This window comes from Oncorhynchus gorbuscha, unplaced genomic scaffold (genome assembly GCF_021184085.1).
Source record: "Oncorhynchus gorbuscha isolate QuinsamMale2020 ecotype Even-year unplaced genomic scaffold, OgorEven_v1.0 Un_scaffold_627, whole genome shotgun sequence".
In the NCBI taxonomy this organism is placed as follows: domain Eukaryota; kingdom Metazoa; phylum Chordata; class Actinopteri; order Salmoniformes; family Salmonidae; genus Oncorhynchus; species Oncorhynchus gorbuscha.
In genome coordinates, this window is record NW_025745743.1 from 347,377 (window position 1) to 365,409 (window position 18,033).

Below are 18,033 nucleotides of genomic sequence, written 5' to 3' on the forward strand. Positions count from 1 at the left end.
CTCGGGACGTGCTGGACCGTTCACTCATCGATGATTTCCTCCGTTGCCGCCAGGATTCCTCCTCGAGTGCGCCAGGAGGCGCTCGGTGAGTGGGGGTACTGTCATGTTTGTCATTTATTATCATGTCTTGTCCCTGTGCTCCCCATGCTATTCGTTTCCCTCTGCTGGTCTTATTTGGTTCTTTCCCTCCTTCTATCCCTCTCTCTCCCCTCCCTCTCTCACTCTCTCGCTCTCTCTTCTCTCTATCGTTCCGTTCCTGCTCCCAGCTGTTCCTATTCCCTAATCATCATTTAGTCTTCCCACACCTGTTCCCGATCCTTTCCCCTGATTAGAGTCCCTATTTATTCCTTTGTGATCCGTTCCTGTCCCGTCGGTTCCTTGTATTGTATTCACCATGCTGTGATTGCGTTTCGCCCTGTCCTGTCGTGTTTTTGCTGTGATTGTGTATCGCCCTGTCCTGTCGTGTTTTTTTGCCTTCATCAGATGCTGCGTGTGAGCAGGTGTCTCTGTCGACTACGGCCTGCGCCTACCCGAAGCGACCTGCAGTCTGTGGCCGCTTCTCCAGTTATTTCCCCTCTACAAGTCTAGAGGATTTCTGTTATTCCGTTTTGGACTTAAATAAACTCTGTTTCTGTTAAGTCGCTTTTGGGTCCTCTTTCACCTGCATGACATTTATTTCCTTCATCACATTCCCAGTGGGTCAGAAGTTTACATACACTCAATTAGTATTTGGTAGCATTGCCTTTATATTGTTGAACTGTCCACAACCTTCCCACAATAAGTTGGGTGAATTTTGGCCCGTTCCTCCTGACAGAGCTGGTATAACTGAGTCAGGTTTGTAGGCCTCCATGCTCGCATACACTTTTTCAGTTCTGCCCACAAATGTTCCATATGATTGAGGTCAGGGCTTTGTGATGGCCAATCCAATACCTTGACTTTGTTGTCCTTAAGACATTTTGCCACAACTGCGGAAGTATGCTTCGGGTCAGTGTCCATTTGGAAGACCCATTTGCGAGCAAGCTTTAACTTCCTGACTGATGTCTTGAGATGTTGCTTCAATATATTCACATCATTTTCCCTCCTCTTGATGCCATCTATTTTGTGAAGTGCACCAGTGACTCCTGCAGCAAAGCACACCCACAACATGATGCTACCACCCCCATGCTTCACAGTTGGCATAGTGATCTTCGGCTTGCAAGCCTCCCCCTTTTTCCTCCAAACATAACGATGTTCATTATGCCGAAACAGTTCTATTTTTGTTACATCAGACCAGAGGACATTTCTCCAAAAAGTACAATCTTTGTCAGTTGCAAACCGTAGTCTGGCTTTTTTTATGGTGGTTTTGGAGCAGTGGCTTTTTCCTTTCTGAGCGGCCTTTCAGTTTATGTCAATATAGGACTTGTTTTACTGTGGATATAGATACTTTTGTACCTGTTTCCTCCAGCATCTTCACAAGGTCATTTGCTGTTGTCATGGGATTGATTTGCACTTTCTGCACCAAAGTACGTTAATCCCTAGGAGACAGAACGCGTCTCCTTCCTGAGCGGTATGATGGCTGCCTTGTCCCATGGTGTTTATACTTGCATACTATTGTTTGTACAGATGAACATGGTACCCTCAGGTGTTTGGTAATTGGTCCCAAGGATGAACCAGACCTGTGGAGGTCTAAAATGTATTTTCTGAGTTCTTGGCTGATTTTCTTTTGATTTTCCCATGATGTCAAGTAGCGAGGCACTGAGTTTGAATGTTGACCTTGAAATACATCCACACCTCCAATTGACTCAAACAATGTCAATTAGCCTATCAGAAGCTTCTAAAGCCATGGCATCATTTTCTGGAATTTTCCAAACTGTTTCAAGCCACAGTCGGCTTAGTGTTTGTAAACTTCTGACCCACTGCAATTGTGATACAGTGAATTATAAGTGAAATCATCTCTGTAAACAATTGTTGGAGAAATGACTTGTGTTATGCACAAAGTAGATGTCTTAACCCACTTGCCAAAACTATAGTTTGTTTAACAAGAAATTTGTTGAGTGGTTGAAAAAACGAGTTTTAATGACTCCAACCTAAGTCTATGTAAACGTACGACTTCAACTGTATGTCTAGCTTGGTGATGGTGCTCTTTATGTCCTCCATGTCCTGCCTGGCCTGCATTTATCTCCAGCAGCCTGTGCCTGGGGTATGTGACTATGATCTGTGCATCTGTCTGGGTTGGTTACAGGATCCTGGGGGTGTGTAGTATCTCAGACTATGCATATCTGGCTTGGTGAGTGACAGTGTTGTCCCTGTTCCCTCTTGTCCTGCCTTAGCAGTCTCTGTTGTGGAACTGGGTCATTTTACTGTATTATTTGTATTATGTCTGTCTGCAGGTTACTGTGAGTGACTTTGTCCTTTCTGTCTGGTGTCTGTGTGGGTTACTCAGTTTATTCTGTATTTATTATGGATCCCCAAGGCAGCAACTACTCTTCCTGGGGTCCAAACACAGTAACGCACTTACATTACACATAAATCAAAAGTTGAAACAATTCATCATATAAGATTATCACACCACTGTACACAGTATATATATATATATATATATATATATATATATATATATATATATATATATATATATATATATATATATATATTAAAGAAAATGGTGAAGAGACCTCTGGTGGCATGTCTTGTGGGGAGTGCATTTGCGTCCGAGCTCTGTGCTAGTAGTTTAAACGGACTGCTCCGTGCATTCAGCTTGTCAACACTTCTAAAAAAAAATAATAATAATAAAATAAAGTAGTGAAGAAGTCAATCTCTTCTCCACTTTGAGCCATGAGAGATGTAAATGCATAATACTAATGGTAGCTCCCCATGTACATTTAAGGGCCTGCCATGCTGCCCTGTTCTGAGCCAATTGTAATTTTCCTAGTCCGTCTCTGTGGCACCTGACCACACAACTGAACCGTAGTCCAGGTGCGACAAAACAAGGGCCTGTAGCACCTGCCTTGTTGATAGTGTTGTTAAGAAGGCAAAGCAGTGCTTTATGTCAACATGTTTTGACCATGACAGTTTACAATCCAGTGTTACTCCAAGCAGTTTAGTCACCTCAACTAGCTCAATTTCCACATTATTCCACATTTCCACATTACAAGATTTAGTTGAGGTTTAGTGAATGATTTGTCTCATGTGTAATGCTTTTAGTTTTTGAAATGTTTAGGACTAACTTATTCCTTTCCACCTATTCTGAAACTAACTGCAACTTTGTTAACGTCTTCTGTGTTCTTTTAGACGGGTAACTTTTATCCACAATATAGCAGGGGGTGTAAAGCCATAACACATACTTTTTTTCCAGCAGCAGACTATGATCGATAATGTCAAAAGCCGCACTGAAGTCTTAGAAAACAGCTCCCACAATCTTTTTTTATCATCAATTTCTCTCAGCCAATCATCTGTCATTTGTGTAAGTGCCATGCTTGTTCGATGTCCTTGCCTATAAGCGTGCTGAAAGTCTGTTTACTGTAAAATAGCATTGTATCTGGTCAAAGACAAGTTTTTCCAATAGTTTACTAAAGGTTGGTAACAGGCTGATTGGTCGGCTATTTGAGACAGTAAACGGGGCTTTACTATTCTTGGTTAGCGGAATAACTTTTGCTCCCTTCCAGGCCTGAGGGCACACACTTTCTAGTAGGCTCAGATTGAAGATATCGCAAATAGGGCTTACAATATCGTCCGCTATTATCCTCAGTACTTTTCCTTCGAAGTTGTCAGACTCCGGTGGCTTGTCATTATTGATAGACAACAATCATTTTTTAAACTTATTCCACACAATGCTTGTCTTTCAAAATTTGATCAGTTATACTTGGATAGTTGGTTAGTGTTTGCTGCTAGCATGTCATAACTAAGCTCGCTAATATTCGCACAATCATTAAAGTAATTGGCAATATCAGTGGGTTTTGTGATGAATGAGCCATCTGATTCAATGAATGATGGAGTTGAGTCTAAAAAAAATCCCAAAATGTTATTTAAGGTACTCAAAAGCTTTTACTATCATTCTTTGTCATGTATTTTTGTTTCATAGTGTAGTTTCTTATTTTTATTCAGTTTAGTCACATGATTTCTCAATTTGCAGTACGCTTGCCAATCTGTTGTGCAGCCAGACTTATTTGCCATTCCTTTTGCACATCCCTCTTAACCTTAACATTTTTCAATTTATAGTTTATTTCACCTTTTTTATCCAGGTAGGCTAGTTGAGAACAAGTTCTCATTTACAACTGTGACCAGGCCAAGATAAAGCAAAGCAGTATGACACATACAACACAGTTACACATGGAATAAACAAACATACAGTCAATAATACAGTAGAAAAAGTCTATATACAGTGTGCAAATGAAGTAGGATAAGGGAGGTAAGGCAATAAATAGGCCACAGTGGCGAAGTCATAACAATATACCAATTAAACACTCGAGTGATAGATGTACAGAAGATGAATGTGCAAGTAGTGATACTGGGGTGCAAAGGAGCAAGATAAATAAATACAATATGAGGATGAGCTAGTTGGATGAGCTATTTACCGATGGGCTATGTACAGGTGCAGTGATCTGTGAGCTGCTCTGCCAGCTGGTGCTTAAAGCTAGTGAGGGAGATATGAGTCTCCAGATTCAGTGATTTTTGCAGTTCGTTCCAGTCATGGGCAACAGAGAACTGGAAGGAAAGACGACCAAAGGAGGAATTGGCTTTGTGGGTGACCAGTGAGATATACCTGCTGGAGCGCGTGCTACGGGTGGGTGCTGCTATGGTGACCAGTGAGCTGAGATAAGGCGGGGCTTTACCTAGCAACGACTTGTAGGTGACCTGGAGCCAGTGGGTTTGGCGACGAGAGGAACTCAAATCCTGCAGTGCCACACGTGTCCCCCTGCTTAAGCCAGTACATGTCCAGGCCCGTCTGAAGTTTGCTAGAGAGCATTTGGATGATTCAGAAGAAGATTGGGAGAATGTCATACGGACAGATGAAACCAAAATATAACTTTTTGGTAAAAACTCAACTCGTTGTGTTTGGAGGACAAAGAATGCTGAGTTGCATCCAAAGAACACCATACCTACTGTGAAGCATGGGGGTGGAAACATCATGCTTTGGGGCTGTTTTTCTGCAAAGGGACCAGGACGACTGATCCGTGTAAAGGAAAGAATGAATGGGGCCATGTATCGTGAGATTTTGAGTGAAAACCTCCTTCCATCAGCCAGAGCATTGAAGATGAAACGTGCCTGGGTCTTTCAGCATGACAATGATCCCAAACATACCGCCTGGGCAACGAAGGAGTGGCTTCGTAAGAAGCATTTCAAGGTCCTGGAGTGGCCTAGCCAGTCTCCAGATCTCAACCCCATAGAAAATCTTTGGAGGGAGTTGAAAGTCTGTGTTGCCCAGCAACAGCCCCAAAACATCACTGCTCTAGAGGAGATCTGCATGGAGGAATGGGCCAAAATACCAGCAACAATGTGTGAAAACCTTGTCAAATGTTTTCTGTAAGTCTTTCATTGCCAACAAAGGGTATAAGTCTGTCATTGCCAACAAAGGGTATATAATAAAGTATTGAGAAACTTTTGTTATTGACCGAATACTTATTTTCCACCATAATTTGCAAATAAATTCATTAAAAATCCTACAATGTGATTTTCTGGGTCTTTTTTTTCTCATTTTGTCTGTCATAGTTGAAGTGTACCTATGATGAAAATTACAGGCCTCATCTTTTTAAGTGGGAGAACTTGCACAATTGGTGGCTGACTTAATACTTTTTTGCCCCACTGTACCTAGTAGGTTCATTGATAATTTGTGTAGGATGCCTGGGGTGTTAACCATGTCCCAGTTTAGGTCACCTAGCAGCACAAGATCTGAAGATGGACTGGGGCACCCAATTCACATATGGTGTCTAGGGCACAGCTGGGGGCAGAGGGTGGCTGTAGCAAGCTGCAACAGTGAGAGATTTGATTCTGGAAAGGTGGATTTTTAAAAGTAGAAAAAAAGCTCGTATTTTTTGGGTACAGACCTGGATAGTAAGACAGAACTATGCAGGCTATCTCTGCAGTAGATTACAACTCCGCCCCCATTGGCATTTCTATCTTGTCGGAAAATGTTGTAGTTAGGGATGGACATTTCAGGGGTTTTGGTGGTCTTCCTAAGCCAGGATTCAGACACGGCTAGGACATCCGGGTTGGCGGAGTGTGCTAAAGCAGTGGATAAAACAAACTTAGGGAGTAGGCTTCTAATATTAACATGCATGAAACCAAGACTTTTACGGTTAAAGAAGTCAACAAATGAGAGCACCTGATGAATAGGAGTGGCCTGGATTAACCTCTACATCACTGGAGGAACAGGGGAGGAGTAGGATAAGGGTATGGCTAAAGGCTATAAGAACTGATCATCTTGTACATTTGGAACAGAGAGTAAAATAGTACGTTTCTGGGTGCGATAGAATAGATTAGGCATAATGTACAGACAAAGGTATGGTAGGATGTGAGTACATGGGAGGTTAACCTAGGTATTTTGTGATGATGAGAGAGATATTGTCTCTCGAACCATTTAAACCACCTGATGTCACCGCATGTGTGGGGTGTGGAACTAAAGGGTTGGCTAATCCATATTGAGCAGGGCTAGAGGCTCTGCAGTGAAATATGACAATAATCACTAACCAGAACAGCAATGGACAAGGCATATTGACATTAGGGAGAGGCATGCGTAGCCGAGTGATCATAGGAGTCCAGCGAGTAGTTAGGCTGGCTGGAGACACAGCGATTCAGACAGCTAGCATGCCGGGGATAGCCAAAGGGCCTTAGAGGGATGTCGCAATGGAGGAAGTCTGTTATATCCTCCTCTTGTAGTTACGTCGAATAGACCAGTCGTGATGGAGTAGTAGGGTTCCGTGTAGCAAAGGGGTTCAGTCCAATTGGCAAAATAGGTATCGTGGCCCAAGCAATTGGCCGATGGATCTCTTCAGCTAACAGTCCGATATGCTCTCGACAACTAGCGGGCCGCGGCTAGCAGATGGGCATTCAGGGGATGTCGCAACGGAGGGGTCTGTTGGGGAAAAAAAACATTGGTCAGATTATTTCGGTAGTCTAGTTGTGATGGATAAGCGGGGTTTCGTGTAGTAAAAGGGGTCCAAGCCAATTGGCAAAATAGGTATAGAAGCCCAACTTGGCCGATGGACCTATTCCGCTAACAGTCCGACATGCTCTAGATAGCTGGCGAACCGCAGCTAGCAGGCTAGCAGATGGGCATTCAGGGGACGTCACGACATAGGAACTAGTTGAATAACCCCCTTGGGCAGATTACGTCGGTAGTCCAGTTGTGAAGGAGCGCCATACTGGCAGTAAAAGGGGTCCGGGCCAATTGGCAAAATAGGTATTGTAGAGTGGCTGATGGACCTCTTCAGCTAGCCGGAAGATGGGCCTAGCATGGGCTAGCTTCAGGCTAATTGGTGCTTGCTTCAGGACAGAGGTGTTAGCCGGGAGTAGCCACTCGGATAGCAGCTAGCTAGCTGCAATGATCCAGGTGAAAAGGTTCAGAGCTTGTGATAGGAATCGGGGGATATGGAGAGAAAATAGGTCCGGTATGCTCTGGTTTGAATCGTGTTGTGCAAATTGGTGAGAGTTTTGCGAGCTAAAGGTTAGCTGATGACCTTTAGCAGTGGTTAGCTGACGACTAGCTAGTAGCAAGTTAGCTGACTAGCTTATGTTGGCAGGTTCTTAAGTAAAGAAAAATACTTTGGAAAAAAGCAGATTCACACTACATTGGGTGAGGTGGGTTGCAGGAGAGTATTTTGAAGTTGAGGTTTAGAAAAATATATGAAAGGATATGCGAAGAAAAATATATAAAAATATATATAAATGGGACACGACAGGACGAGGTCAAGGACAAATTTCTCATCAAACCACAGGGATTTAACCATTTTTACAGTGATTTTATTAATGGCTGCATGCTTATTAGTAACTGGTATAAGCAATTTCATAAAGGTGACAGGTGAGGCGCTGGTTGCTTCTCATTACACACCACAGACCAACAAATATTTTTTACATCAACAACATAGGAATCACTACAAAACATATTGTATTACCTCTTACACACTATTAGGCCTAGCTATTGCAACTTCGGTTTTCCTAGATGTGGCTACTATATTGTGATCACCACATCTGATGGATTTGTATACTGCTTTAAAGCATATTTTTGTATTGTGATGTGACTATCATTAGTGTGATGACTGCTATTTATTGAATAATTGCCTACTACGTTGAATTATTACTCAATTAAATTAATCATGTGACAACTCATTAGCGATTTGGGGCACCACGGTTAAAGTTTGTTTAATGAGTTACCATCTCCCTAATTAATTAATTAATTAGATATCATACCAGTCACTAATTAATAATTTCCTCATATCAGTCTCATTCTGAACGTCGTAGGCAGTACCTTGTAGGCAGTGGCTGTGGCAACCTCTCCCGGTTGGTACAGGAGATGCAGTGGAAGTGTCATTTGCCAGTCAGTCATCATCTCGAATGGTGTTATTCCCATTGACCTGTTGCGTGTGCCTCTGATCTCCATCAGTACCAGTGGGAGTTTGAGATCCCAATCGTTGTGGTTGGCTGCCACATATTTTCTCGTGATTCTGACAATTGTCTGGTTGCTCATTTCTACCCTGCCGGAGCTCCTAGGGTGGTCCACGATGTGGAGTTTAGCTTTGACTCCCAGGAGCCACCTCAGTTCGGTCATAAGAGCTGCCCAAAAATGGGTTCCTCTGTCACTGTCCAGTGTTTCTCCTAACAGGCTGAAATGACTGAAAACGTGGTTGAGCAAAAGAACAGCCGTGGTTTCCTCTGTGTCATTGGCTACGGGCAGACACTCCACCCACTTTGTGAATGCGCAAGTCACTGTGAGGAGATACTTGTTGCCTCTTGCTGACCTGGCAACTGAGCCTACCCAGTCGATCTGGATCGAGCTCTGGGAAGTGTTGCAAGGGTGCTCTATGAAGTGGCTTGGAGGGTTGAAACTGGCAGCAAACTAGACACACTCTCACGTATTGTCATGTCTTGTTCCATGTGAGGCCAGTGGGCCACCTGTTGCAATGTTTCACATATGGCCCCCTATGGCCTCCACATGGCTCATCGTGGGCATGAGCTATCATTACCCCCCTCTGTTTTAGAACCACCTACCTTTGTGTGGTGTCGGTTTCTGAAACATAAACCAGTAGGTTATCGACAAGTGTGAGGTGCTGTTTAGTTGCGTACAGTGAACGCAAGTCGTGTGACCCTGCCAAAGCCAGTTCGGACACTGGGTGATTGACAGGATCAGACCGGAAAGCCATCAAAGTTGCAAGGGACTCATCTTGGTGTTGCTTTGCTACCAGGACAATATTCCGGAATGAATGAGTTAGCAACACATTATTATGTTCTAAGGTGCTACATGGCTACGTGTTACCATGGGCGCCTCAGTGATCATTACTTCCCGAGTATCAAACACCCAAGGGGTGCCGTGAATTGCACCAGATTTCGCCATAATGTCGGCATGGTTGTTGCCAAGTTTGTCACGACCAGGTGATTAGGAGTGTCCCTTGACCTTCTTCAAGTATGTCGTGTTTGGTTATGAGGTCATCGCAAGCTAGAATGAGCTCTTTGTTTTTCACTTCTTTGGCCACTCAACGTAGTCTTTTGTTTCCAAAACGACAAGTGGCATAAGAAGTTGAGTCTGGCGTAGTTTGAGTTGGTGCAGATTGCCAGTTCCGACAAGTCGTGTTTCACCGCTGTTTGCTGGCTGGTCTTGTTGCCTAGCTGAAATTGAACAGGTTTGCGCGGAATGTCGTTGTGCCACACCAATCCCACCTCAGTTTGCAAGTGATCTAGATGACGGTAAGAACAGTCATCCACCAATGCCATCGGCATGCCAAGAGTGTGACTTGTCAATTCATCAGCGGTACCAAACGACCAATTAAATCTATCCCAGTCAGCATCTGTTCAGTGTCAATGCACAGGGTGGATAAGTGACACACTTTTGAAGTTCAGTTTTAGTAGGAGACCCTTGGTTAGAGGCAGGATAGCTTGAGTGAATACTTACCGTGTTGCAACGTTCCGTTTTCAACTGACGTTTTGCTGGGTCCAGTGCTCTTTTGAGATATGAGGTAAATAGTCGAACCCGAATCTATCAGCACATCACAGGTCAAACAGTCATCTAAGACTGGTTTAAGGTATGGCCTATTTAAGGAGGTTTTTCTCGTCATATCCCCAACAAAGTGGATTGGGTTGGAAGAATTGGTTTGTTATCTGTGTCGATTTTCAAGATGGATAAGCCACCTTCATGACGCAGTGGGTCCTCTATTGGAATGGGAGAGGAATCAGCTGTTGCAATGCTGCTTACCTTGTGCATCTCCACATCTATATCAGAGTCTGTTGACAACCTGTGGGCTTGTGTTTAGATCAAGTGGGCCCTGGACATGGATTTGAGTGAGGGTGGGGGTAATGTTAATGTTGACGTCCTCGAGAATGTAGTGAATTTCTGCGGACTCTTTCCCCGGCAATTTTACGCCTAGTCATGGTGACTTATCCTCTCTCAAATTTCTTCTGCTGCAGTACATCTCTAATCAGAGCTTCTAGAGAACTTCGGTTGATGTTTTGATCGTAGTTGGACCCTTTCTTGCTCTTGTTATGCACATTACCCTTGTGCCCTGATGCCCTGAACCTTTGTGATTGTTAGGTACAGTAATGTGGCGGCCATGTTGATCTCTACGGGACCTGTTTGGTTGTGGACATTTTTTTATAGCTATCATTACCGGTGTGGTGTTGTTTGGTAGCCACTCACCTTGTGCATCATCTTTTGCCCCCACCCCCACCCCACCCTGAAAACCGAGTTGTTCAGGCTCTTAGCCCAGCTTGCTGTCAATGGTTCAAAAGCTGTGCTCACAAGCTCTCGGAGTGCCGAGATTGGAAAACCAACGTGGGCAGTAGGGCCCAAGTGGTGGATTAACAAAAGGCTAAGCTGTGTTTTGCAATATTGCACTTGTGATTTCATGAATATGAATATTTTTTAGTAATATTATGAGACTCTGGCGCTATGCTATTCAGCGGTTGCTGACGAAAATGATCCCGCTAACGGGGATGGGTAGCATCAAGAAGTTAAGGAGAGGTATATCTATAATTCCATGTGTATAACTTGTATTGTCATCTACATGTATGATGAGTATTTCTGTTGAATCGATGTGGCTATGCAAAATCACTGGATGTTTTTGGAACTAGTGAACGTAACTCGCCAATATAAACTGATTTTTTTATATAACTTTATCAAACAAAACATACATGTATTGTGTAACTTGAGGTCCTATGAGTGTCATCTGATGAAGATCATCAAAGGTTAGTGATTAATTTTATCTCTATTTGTGCTTTTTGTGACTCCTTTCTTTGGCTGGAAAAGTGGCTGTATTTTTCTGTGGCTTGGTGGTGACCTAACATAATCGTTTGTGGTGTTTTCGCTGTAAAGCCTATTTGAAATTGGACACTGTGGTGGGATTAACAACAAGATTACCTTAAAAACGGTTGAAGATACATGTATGTTTGAGGAATTTTAATTTTGAGATTTCTGTTGTTTTGAATTTGGCGCCCTGCACTTTCACTGGCTGTTGTCATATCATCCCGTTAACGGGATTTCCACCCTAAGACGTTTTTTAGAGGTCTTCTTTAACCTTGTGTTACATTTCAGGATCGTGACTAATCGTAGACAGCTGCAGCTCGTGGTCATTCTAGCCTGATATGTTAATTCTTAAAGCAAAAGCTTTATACCCTCGGGTTAAAAGGGGGCTCTTACGTCATGCTGATACACTCTCTGGGTTCACTGGAGCATGGCTAATTACGAGGCAAGGTATCACAATTTACTATGATCTTGTTAGAGAACTAAAATCACAATCTTATCGTCACATAAACATTGTCTTTATCCTGCATATTTTCTACACAACGTGAAGTATGTTAACATGATATAGACAGCATGAAAATTATTCAAGTTTCAATGTTTTCGTTATAAAGTCTTCATGCAACTTTTAATGACATAACAAAATAGACTGTCATCATTCCCTACACTCGGATGTGAAAATATATTGTCCCAGTGTCCATTGTTTGATGTTGTAGTTTTTGGGCGGCAAACTCTTCATAAAGCCCACAGACGTTCCTATCGCTCAAACTAGACCCCAAAAGGAATCATCTGCTGCCTATGATTTACGATCAACGTGAGGTGTCATAAAACCTCAACATCAATCCCCCCCTCTCCCTCCGAAGGAGAAGCGGGGCTCTGTAGAGATGATCCAGTGTAACCTGATCCTTGGATCCTCACAGGAGATTCATGACACCTGGTAGGTTGATTGATAACCTGAACTAGGTTGCAGACATTGGTAACGGTTTGAAGCTTGTTCTTGAGTTGGCAGCTTGATGAAAGCCAGTTAATATTTAAATCACCCAAAAAATGTACCTCTGTTGATATCGCATACATTATCAAGCACATATTGACTTAGGACTTGGTGGTCAATAGCAGCTTCCCACAAGGCTTTCTCTCTGTTTCTCCCATCTTAGCAGACTACCTGTTCAGCAGCTTGGGCCTGGGGCGGTTGTGATGTGGCTCAGCCCGGGTTATATCACCTTGATGCGTGTCTGATGCCTGTATAACTTGCTGAGTGGCAATATCTCTCTCCATCAGGATAATCCCTGTTCAGTGGCCTTGGACTCTGGCCTGTGGATGGCCTGGGTTATATTAATATGTTGTGTGTCTCTTACTTTGTCTCTGTAACTCGTTGAGTGACAGTACTCTGTCTCTCTCTGTCCGGCCTCCATCTAGCAGACTCCCTGTTCAGCGGCCTGGGGCTGGGGCCTGTGGTGGGCCTGGGTCTGGTCGTACTCCTCCTGGTCCTCGTGGTGGTGGACGTCAGCTGCTACTTCCTGCGCCAGTGCGGCCTGCTCATGTGTATCACGCGCAAGCTCTGCAGCAAGAAGACGGCCACCAGCGGCAAGAGCAAGGAGATGGAGGAGGGCAAGGCCGCCTACCTGTGAGTGGACCTTTGACCTTGGAACTGCGGCGACTGACCTTGTGTTATAGAATGTGTGACGTGACATTGTCAGTCAGGCAGTTAGTCGCAAGCTATTGTTCGCTCACTCACTCACTCACTTGCTTACTCACTCACTCCCTCCCTCACTGACTCCCTTACTCACTCACTCGGAGTGCGTCTCAATTCTTTCTACTCCCTTTTCCCTCATACGTTCTGATCTGGAAGAATTGGAAAGGTGAAAGTTAATCCTCCATTTAGTTTGACATTATTATTGTCAGCTGTCAAAACTTATAATTGCAGATGATGGAAAGTAAGCCAATTTAGACGATTGAGACGCACGCAAAGGCAGTTTATATCTCACCCGGTCACTTTTCTTCATGTGAACTGTATGTGGTATGTCTGGTGTGTATGCACGCGCTTGTGTGTTTGTACGTGCGTGCATGTGTGTCCATATGTTCGTTTGTGGCGTGTGTGCACATACATGTGTTTGTGGAAAAATCTGTATGTGTGATAGTGGGGAATAATACAAGACTGTGTGTTTGTTCGGAGGGTCTAAATCGAGGTACAGTGTGTGCTTATCTATGTTCAGGCTTCACTGAGCATGCCATGACAAAACCACATCTATTACTATTTACCTCCACTTTCATTCCCATGAAACTGGAGTTTAATTTGAAACAGCATGAATAATTAATAAACGCAAGATAGGACTGATGACTCTAGCACAGCAGAATGGATGTAGAGTGAGAGTGAAAGAGCGATAGAGATTGGGGAAATATGGAAAGAGAGAGTGGGGGGGGGGGGGGAGAACGAAAGATAGAGAGTGAATGTGGAATAAAGTGGAGAGAGGGATATAGGGAGAAAGATGGATAGAGTGGGAGAGCTGTCAGTGTGTCGCTCCAAGCCAAGGGAAGGGAAGAGCCTAACAAGACATTGTGTAGCTAGACTGACATTGTGTTGAGTCACAGGGAGGTGTGATGGAGTCTGCAGTCTGCGTGTGTGTGCGTGCGTGCGTGTGACTGTCTGGTCGGTGGGCGGGTGGGTGCGTGCGTGCGACTGTCTGGTCGGTGGGTGGGTTCATGCGTGCGACTGTCTGGTCAGTGAATACTCAGGCCTTTCCACACATCTGAGGGATTTGGTTTAATGGAAAGTAGGAGATGCTTTAAGTTTCGGATGCTAATTCAGGTCTACCACGGTGCTTAAGTGGTGCTAAGATGGGATTCTAAGACTTAGAGATGTGTTGAATGTTCTGTAGGATTGTATAAGTTATGTAAGACACTTACATGTAAACGGTCCACCTTATCATGACAGTAAGTGGTGAATGGAAAGAGTGGATAGTAAAATTTGATTCTGATGGAGTTGACAACAACTTGACTTGGTTGTGCTGGTCATTTCTATGAGGCGAAGCATACACGCCGTGTTTTACCAGTTTGCTTTGGGCAGCATCTCATTCCAAAAAGTTGTTCCCTCCCTTGCAGCCTTGCTAGATCTGATTTTAAAATGGCTGTAAGCAAAATAGAAGAAACTAGCTAGAGCTACTGCTTACACCAACTCAATTGTGTCAGATCTGCAGGGCTGAACAAGGGCAGAGGGAAAGGGACAACAACCAGCCCGTATTTGTTCCCACACAATAGCGGCCCACTTTATATTTCCAAAAGAATCACATTATCATTAAATTATTTGATTAAATTAAAATAACTTTAATTAACTGGCTAATGAACTATTCATTGATTTCAGGAATTCATGCTTTCAGCATTTTTAGGTGCCGAAGCATACAAATGTGCATTAGCAATGTATAATTATTGAATTGCATATTTGAATTGCATATTTGATGTGTTTTTGCCTGCCATAATTCATTTTGTATTGAGCAAGGACGTGCTTGTGTGGGAAAGGTGGTCATAAACGGTTTGTGTCCTTTTTAATAGATTCACGTGGTGTTTCTATACAGACTAAATACATTCCTAATCATAATCATTTATTTCGCCTATATAGTGCTTTTCAGTAAAAACATTGTTTTTTATCTCAGTGCTTAAAAAGCTAAATAAACAAGCACAGCATTGTAAAAACAAATTAATATACGTCCAAATAGAGAGACATCTATTTGGGGACATACTATTACTATGAATAACATTTAGGATGGAATAAATTAAACGAACACCCAACATGATTGATTAACCCATTTATGTCTTCTACCAAGATAAATCTACAAGTCATCTCCTATACTTAATTGTTGTTTAGCATTTTAAGCACTGTACACTTTTCACTAAGTGGCAAATATAGTGGCAAAGTAACTGGCCGTGTTTTGTTGTTGTTAGGTTTGTAAGATTTAGGTCTGCATCGTGGAGGAAATAGTAATTGAATTATCTTTGGCGTAGGAGTGTTGTCTTATGTTATAGGTTATAATAGGATAGGTAAGGTCTGGCGGGACTTGAGGACTGCACTTTTGCTTCGTAAAAAGGTATAGTTTATATGTGTTTCCGACATGCTGTTTTCAAACATGTGTTTCCGACATGCTAGGTTCTCAAACTACCAGACCATAGGCCAAATGCCTCCTGCAAGCTGCTTTAATGTGGATGGTACTTGTCAATTGTCTCTACACGTTTATGTTCGGCCTTCTCAGACTGTTTGGGGACTGAACCTTACGCCGGGCATACACTACACACTTCTAAAATCTTAATAACAACTTTGGACATGCGCCTATTTCCTTGTTCCAAATATCTAATTCTGTCCATCCTCAACCCCAGGTTGCTCACATTACACAATGATTCCCTATTTGATATTGCCCTGAGGTTCTCGGTTGTCATAGGGAAAAAATGCTGACATGCAAGTGAACTGGTTTATTAGTGTACACATTATTATGTGCAGAAACATTTTATTTTTTAAAGAGACCCGAGGAGCAGAATATGGACTTAATTTTATATTATCATTATTATTTCATATTATCTTTTTGGTTTCTATCATGGTAGGATGCAGATGTAATATTGGTGCCCTAGCTCGGTGGAGATTTGCCATCATTGTTAGTCTCACATGCTGAGCACTCATTGGCCATTGTCAGCAGTCCTTGCCCAATCGCATCGTAGCACTGCACATACTACAAGATGTACGACCATAAAGTCAGAAAATTCTCAGGGATCTGAGGGAGGGATCTGGAGAACTGAACAGCCATCATCGGTGTGTCCTTGACTCGCTCAAACTTCGTGAGTCCCAACGTACTAATCCTAGCCCTAGTTCATAGGATTTCACTCCGATCATGGAAATTTGTCTGGGATGGCAAAAATGTGGCGTATTTGTGGCAAAAAAAATTGAGTAGTGTATGCCCGGCATTATATGGACTGTTCAGGCTTATTATAGGCAATCGGCCCCCTCAGAGTCACTACTGACATACTGTGGAGCTTAACATCCAAACCCCCTGAGATAGGAAGTGGTTGAACCCAGGGCCAGTCAGGTTCCCCCGACTCAGCCCAATCCAATCCCTTCGGATTGTCAGCAAGCCCCAAAGCACTGGTGTGAATAGCCTTATTGGCGAGATTAACATTGTCGAGGGAAGGAGCAAGTGAGGGAACGAGAGAGACTTTCCCACTGTGCTTTGGTGTCACTTGGAGGCTCTGTAGATTACAGGCAGTCACACTGAGATATCTCCTCCGCCTTCTGTGTGAGGGTTAAGTATACAGGGTTGCATGGAGACATGGCCGCTGGAGATATCATAGAAGTAAAGGAGAGACGAGAACAGGAAAGCGCTGCTTCTGTCTGCTTTGTGTCACAAATGGATTTGCTGAAGTGTGTGTGTGTGTGTGTGTGTGTGTGTGTGTGTGTGTGTGTGTGTGTGTGTGTGTGTGTGTGTGTGTGTGTGTGTGTGTGTGTGTGTGTGTGTGTGTGTGTGTGTGTGTGTGTGTGTGTGTGTGTGTGTGTGTGTGTGTGTGTGTAACTGTGTGTGTAACTGTGTGTGTAACTGTGTGTGTAACTGTGTGTGTGTGTGTAACTGTGTGTGCACGCACGTGCATGCTCATGCCTGTGTGTGTTTGTGCGTAGGGGCGATGGGTCCAAGGATCCTATCGTTGAGATGAGAACGGAAGAGGAGAGAATAACTAACCACGATGGGAGCCCAGTGCACGAACCCAACGAGACTACACCTCTCACAGAGCCAGAGTAAGGAACCAGAACCACTAGGGTTCTAAGGCCCTGTCCACCCTAATGCTGCGTTTAGATGGTACGAGATAGACGGCAAACCGGATGTCATTGTTTTCAATGACAGGACAACTGTAAATGCCGTTGAGGCAGGTGGTGAATGCCGTCAGTAGCCACGGTAGAAGTGCAAATATTTTGACCTTTGCCGTAGCGTTGTTTTCTACCGGATGTTAATTTGCACGTATTGTTTACTGAAATCACCATAGCAACGCATACAGTCGTGTTGGCTTGCTTTTGACGTCACCCTCTTTCTTGCGTCCTTGTCCAGCTTTGCTCACTTGTATGATGTTTTTTTGTGTCCCTCGTCTAAACGTAGCATAATGTAACCCCAACCTAACTCAAATATGCAGCGCTATCCTTACATTACATTTTACATTTAAGTCTAAACGTAGCATAATTGGTGTAACATCCAGTGGAACAACCACTAACTCAAAATATTTTAAGGGGGTGAGCGGATTACTATTAGTAGAAAAGGGCACTTTAGCTGAAGTTGACAGGAAGCATAAGGAGTTGGTGTTTTAGTGTGTTTTCTAGGTCTTGGCTCATGGTATTGCCCTTGCACTCACTTATCTGATATCATTACTGGACATATAGTTGTGGAAAGGTGCTTTAGTATGAAAGAGTATTTTGAATCCAGGCCACATCCGTGTCCAGTCAGTCAAGAGCCTTCTACAGTACATGGTTCAACAGCCAGGGGCCAAAGGTCAAAATTTAGTCCATCTTACAGCAGGCCTCTTCAACCCAAGGGTGTCCCTTGCCGATGGGATCGTTGAACGCTACTGGATTTGATAGTTGTAGTGTAGTC

General features: G+C 43.4%; 1 protein-coding gene across 1 annotated transcript in view; it reads left to right on the forward strand.

Moving 5' to 3' along the window:
• Positions 1–17,193, forward strand: part of LOC124019549 (neural cell adhesion molecule 2-like) — an 88,157-nt gene extending 70,964 nt beyond the window's left edge. Inside the window, exons 13-14 of the mRNA XM_046334915.1 lie at positions 12,839–13,046; positions 17,073–17,193. Of these exons, the coding sequence (XP_046190871.1) occupies positions 12,839–13,046; positions 17,073–17,193 (329 nt within the window). The remainder of the gene's footprint in view (positions 1–12,838; positions 13,047–17,072) is intronic.
• Positions 17,194–18,033: the final 840 nt, after the last annotated feature.